This window comes from Morone saxatilis, unplaced genomic scaffold, assembly GCF_004916995.1.
Source record: "Morone saxatilis isolate NCDOM2014 unplaced genomic scaffold, NCSU_SB_2.0 Contig20, whole genome shotgun sequence".
NCBI lineage: Eukaryota > Metazoa > Chordata > Actinopteri > Moronidae > Morone > Morone saxatilis.
In genome coordinates, this window is record NW_023339763.1 from 24,857,962 (window position 1) to 24,863,147 (window position 5,186).

General features: G+C 39.0%; 1 protein-coding gene across 1 annotated transcript in view; it reads left to right on the top strand.

Annotated features, from left to right (window-relative positions):
• Positions 1–2,827, top strand: part of picalma (phosphatidylinositol binding clathrin assembly protein a) — a 10,954-nt gene extending 8,127 nt beyond the window's left edge. Inside the window, exons 8-10 of the mRNA XM_035666059.1 lie at positions 1,470–1,589; positions 1,859–1,889; positions 2,328–2,827. Coding sequence (XP_035521952.1) covers positions 1,470–1,589; positions 1,859–1,889; positions 2,328–2,499 — 323 coding nt within the window. The 3' untranslated portion in view covers positions 2,500–2,827. The remainder of the gene's footprint in view (positions 1–1,469; positions 1,590–1,858; positions 1,890–2,327) is intronic.
• The last annotated feature ends 2,359 nt before the right edge of the window (positions 2,828–5,186 follow it).

The following is a 5,186-nucleotide window of genomic DNA, read 5'->3' on the forward strand; positions in this document are numbered from 1 at the left end:
GATGAAAAGTACCAAATATCCTGGAAATAATCTATGTTGTCTTGGATTTTTTTTTCATTTTAGTCACTCAGATCCCCTACGTATTTTTTCAAGACGTGTGAGCAAAATCTGCATATCTCCATGTATATATAATAATAATGATCAGATTCCATGTTGCTGTGATAAATGCATCCACAGAGGTGTTGTGTATGTAATGAACACTTACTTTCTAGAAGATTAATTTTTCTGGAAAATAAAATAAATTCTACTTGATGGAATGGTTACTGATGGGCTGTGGCCAAATTAATGTAGTCAATTTGCCCGAAGCCGTAGCTTATAGAAGTGCTGTCCTGTATTGTCACGAAAAACTCCTGGAAAATGATTTGTAAAAAATAGTGGGAACCCTGATAAGTCGGAGTTAGCCCTTTCTGTAATATCATACCTAGCACACCACAGCTGCCGTCCATATTTTTTCTTTGAATATCTGCTCATGTGTTAACTGATCAGAATATCTGTATTTAGTTTTTGTTTTTGTTTTTTTGAAAGTGGAAATCATTTTAACTGACTGCGACTCGCATTGAGATTATTTATTGCTTATTGATTATTGTAACTTACAATGGACTCTAAATGTCACAAAAATATTATGACTACTGAAAAACCCCACATTTGAACTATTCACTTCAGATGGTTTTTGAAGTAGAATTGTAGGGTTTAGAGATATTAATATGTTGATTAATAGGAAAATTTTAATATAACTTTAAATAGACATAGGTGTAATTACTAACAAATGAGTGCAGTACTGAAAACACTGGCAGCATGTAATGGCTTCTATGCTGTGTTTAACATTGCGTGCCACTGAGGCAAATTGGAGGAAGTCGCATATTGTGATGAATGAGAAATAAGTCTTCATTTTGATAAACACTGTCACTAACAGTACCACCAGAGTGTGATTAAGGTTAACGACTGTTTCACCCTTCGCCTCGTTAGTGTATGGTAATTACACCAATGTATCATTCATTTGGCAAGAATATTAGATGTTTCTAACTGCTACATTTAGCACTACCTTGAATCTCTCACACCCTCAATGGGTTCTATGCTACTCACGATCTCCCTTTTTTTTTTCTCTCTCTCTTTCCTTGTCCTGGGGTTAACCACACTCCCTGGGGCCTTGGCTTTTTGCATGGCATATGCATGACTGGGTGAGTTGACTCAACACACACTCCTCTCACACAGTCTTGGCTCGACAAGTTTTTTTTTGTGTGTTTTTTTTTTTTTTTCTGAGCTCTGCTTTCTGCCTCATCCAAACTCACCATCCTCTCTCTGTCCGTGTATATGCACTTTCTGTACTGTCCGTGTCTGTGTTTGTCTTTCTGTTATTGTTGGTGTATTGTGTGTTCACCTGTTCTGGCCCCCCGCAACTCTCACCCTCCCCTCCCCTTCTCTTCCTTCCTTTCCCTTTGTCCTACCCCCTTTTGATTAAGATGTTTTAGGTGGCATCCTCAAACCGACAGTGGCATCCTCACCCAATCAGGACATGACCCCAAATGGCCAACAGCCCCACAAACTGGTGTCCAACGACCTGGACTCGTCTCTGGCCAATCTTGTTGGCAGTAAGTTTATAGCCTGTATTTTGCAACCATGACCAAACATTTAATCAATGGAACTAATTCTAATGAAAGCAGACTATTGGAGGTGAAATTTGTACCAAACAGTATCAGTAAGCGGGAATAGTATAATTTACATAAATATCAAATGTGTAAAATTTGACATTGAAGCATAAAAGTAAAATTACATAAGTTTTTCTACATTTTATGTTTTAATATGTAGATTTTAGTTTTTCGTGGTTGTACATTCATTACTTTGCTTCTGTCCTCTTAAGATCTGGGAATCGGCAACGGTGCGCCAAAGAAGTAAGTGAACTCAAGTAATATTTAACTTGTCCCTGATACTGCATTCTAATGCAAGGTTCCCACAAGTCCTGGAAAACCTTGAAAATCTGGATATTTAAAGACTTGTTTTCCAGTCCTGGAAACACCTGAAAAATGATTAAAATGACCAAATATCTTGGAAATATTCTATATTGTCCTGGAAAATTTTAATTGTATCTTAGCCCCTCAATCAGATCACCTACGTAAACCTAGGTTAGAGGAAAACTGTAGTCAAGTCACCGGAGACAGTAAAAAGAGGCTGTCGTGAGAACAGCACGAATGCAAGCTAACGTGTAGTGTCCATAAATGCTGACCACCTACCTGTAATGAATCACTTCATCATGAAAGGTCTTGGAAAAGAACATTTCTTAAAGAGTGGGAACCCTGTAATGACTAACATTTTTTACTTGATCTCTGTAGTGATCTTCACTGGAGTCAGCCTGGTGAGAAGAAGCTAACAGGTGGAACCAACTGGCAACCCAAGACTGCTCCTTCCACCACCTGGAACCCTGCAACCATGGTAGGACTATCACTTGTCTACGTTTGTCTGGTATTATTCCCCAACCAGCAAACACAGATCAGTTGGGCTTGAATTAAGTTTTAGCCGCCTTTTAATAGTAATTGTTGTCTTCCATAGTCTTTATAAGAATATGGTCGTTTAAGTTGGGGCTGAGGAAGTCAAATGACTCAAACTATCCTCTTTTAAATCCCATATCCCATATATATATAATCCTAGACCTAAACAGTATTTTTCTACAGAAAATTAACGGTAACCCGTAACCTAGAGATTCCCATACTTTGAACTTTTATGATCCTTTAATCTTAATCTTAAAACCGGAATGTTGTGTGTGTGTACAACATTTTCATGCACTGTTTGGCAGACGAATGTAGTTCAGTTGTAGGACAGACAACAGTGTAATAAGTGTTGCTAGTAAATGGTAAATGGACCTCTACTATTAGAAGCCACCCAGAAATATATAGAATTACCAAGTGTTTGTGAAATAACAGTAAACCCTGACGTTGGGATAGTAGGAAAAAGCTGTACATTTTTGGGGGTTTGTTGAGTATGTGACTGTGGACTAGTGTGGTTGCTACACAGGAACCTGGGGTGCTGGTATAATTTGGCCTTGAGCCAATATAGCGGCTGCATGGCTGTGACTGCTAGCTTTGTGCCTCTGTGAATGTATTTTATCATTTATATCACCAGTGCATGCCAGTGTCGGTCCGTAGTAGCAGGAAATGCTTAAACCATATAAACAGTGGAGAGGTCTTGCTGGCCAATACAAGAGGTACTGTTGTAATGGCATAAATCCAGTTTTTGTTGGCAACACAGCGGAAACAAAAAGGAGGACATGGTGTGTTGGTGATTATTAGCACTAGGAGCGGAGAGATGGAGAAGAGAGTGGTAATATAGTCATCCGGTCAGTCATTTTTGATCTTCTGCGGCTAATTACCTCAGCTATGCTTTGCTTAAACGCATTTGGTCTGTGTACATTTGTGATTCACGGTTATTGAAGTATTTAACTTGAGTTGTGTAACTACATATCCCAGTCATAGTATTGTTGTTATCTCTGCACTATAAATTTTGGAGCTTTGAAGATCGTGATGGCAATATTGTGTGTTGCATCTCCGGTGAGGAAGATATTGCATATGTAAAACTGTAAAATAAAAAAAATCTATGATGTTGTGGTCATTGTCACTAGACGGCGGTTTTGTGCAGCTTTATAGCAATGAACACAGCAGCACAGACACAGGAACCACCACTAGTTGTGAGCGGTGTCTAATCTAGTGTGTCCACCACCACAACTTATTTTAGAGAAATCTTGAAATTATTGAAACTGCCCGCCTCCTCATTTCAACCAGTCTTCTCCCACTGAAAAGAGCACAGCTACAACAGAGGGCTGAGTCATCAGAGTGAAAAATGTAAAAGTTTGTAGCAGAATGATACTTTATGTTTTACGACACCGTTAGGAATTGTTAAAATGTGGATTATTTCTGAAAAGGGGAGCTTTTGTATGCTGATAGCCGTGATAAATGTTTGGGTTTTGTCCACCACTACAGAGAACACTAGACTGTTAAGGAATTATAGATGATAAAGAGTTGTCTGACGTTGAATGCTTAGTTATATTCAGTTTTGATGAATGCTTGGTAATAAGGTGTGTGTATTTGGAGTTATGTGATGCTGGATGATTCAGACTAAATTAGTATATGCTGTAAATGGTGCACTGTTTTTAAACAAACTTATCTTATTAAGAAACAAGATGCACTTGTCTATTGACTCTGATGAAAAATAGTTTTGGAGACCCACACTGTGTAAAAGTTACTACGTGTGGTTGACTGCTTATGATTGCTGATCAGGTACACAGTGTCGTAAACGCGCAACAACTTCCAGACTCGCTGAGTTAACGAAGACAGAAAGGTTTGCAGTGTGAAAAAGTACACAGGAGATCTGAACGCAGCTGCTGACCGGGGCTAAAAGCTGCAGTCGCTGCACTTGACATTTATTTATTATGAGCACTAATATTTAAAGTCATTATGTGCAAATGTGAAAGTAAATCTATACTAGTGGAGGGCGGCTGTGGGGCTCCAGAAGGCAAGAGTGGCGTCATCCCCAATCAGATTGGTTGTTGGTTCGGATCGCCGCCGGCTCCTTCCGCCACGTGTCGAGAGTAATCCTTGAGCAAGATACTGAACCCCAAATTGCTCTCGATGCGCATTAGCATCGGTGTGTGAATGTGGTATAACATGAGTTCAGTTTCTGTTCGACTGGACTTTTGCATGCTCTGTAGTGAATGTTGTTTTGAAAAGGGTGAATGTGGCACCGTAGTTGTAAAAAGCGCTTTGAGTGGTCGGAAGGCACTAGAAAGGCGCTATAAGCAGTGTTTTTAGAAACCAGCCTTTTAATACCGTAAATCCCCTTGTGTGAAAGCTTCGCATACGTCTTTATAAGAATATGGTCGTTATAAGTTTTGGCGGGCTGAGGAAGTCAAAATGACTAAAACTATTCCTCTTTTAATCCCATATCCCATATATATATAATACCTAGACCTAAAACAGGTTATTTTCTACAGTAAAATTCAACGGTTAACCCTGTTAAACCTAGAGAATTCCATACTTTGAACTCTTTATGCATCCTTTAATCTTAATCTTACAAACCGGAATGTTTGTGTGGGTGTGTACAACATTTTCTATGCACTGTTTTGGCAGACGAATGTAGTTCAGTCTGTAGGACAGACCACAGTGTAATAAGTGTTTGCTAGTAAATGGTAAAATGGACCT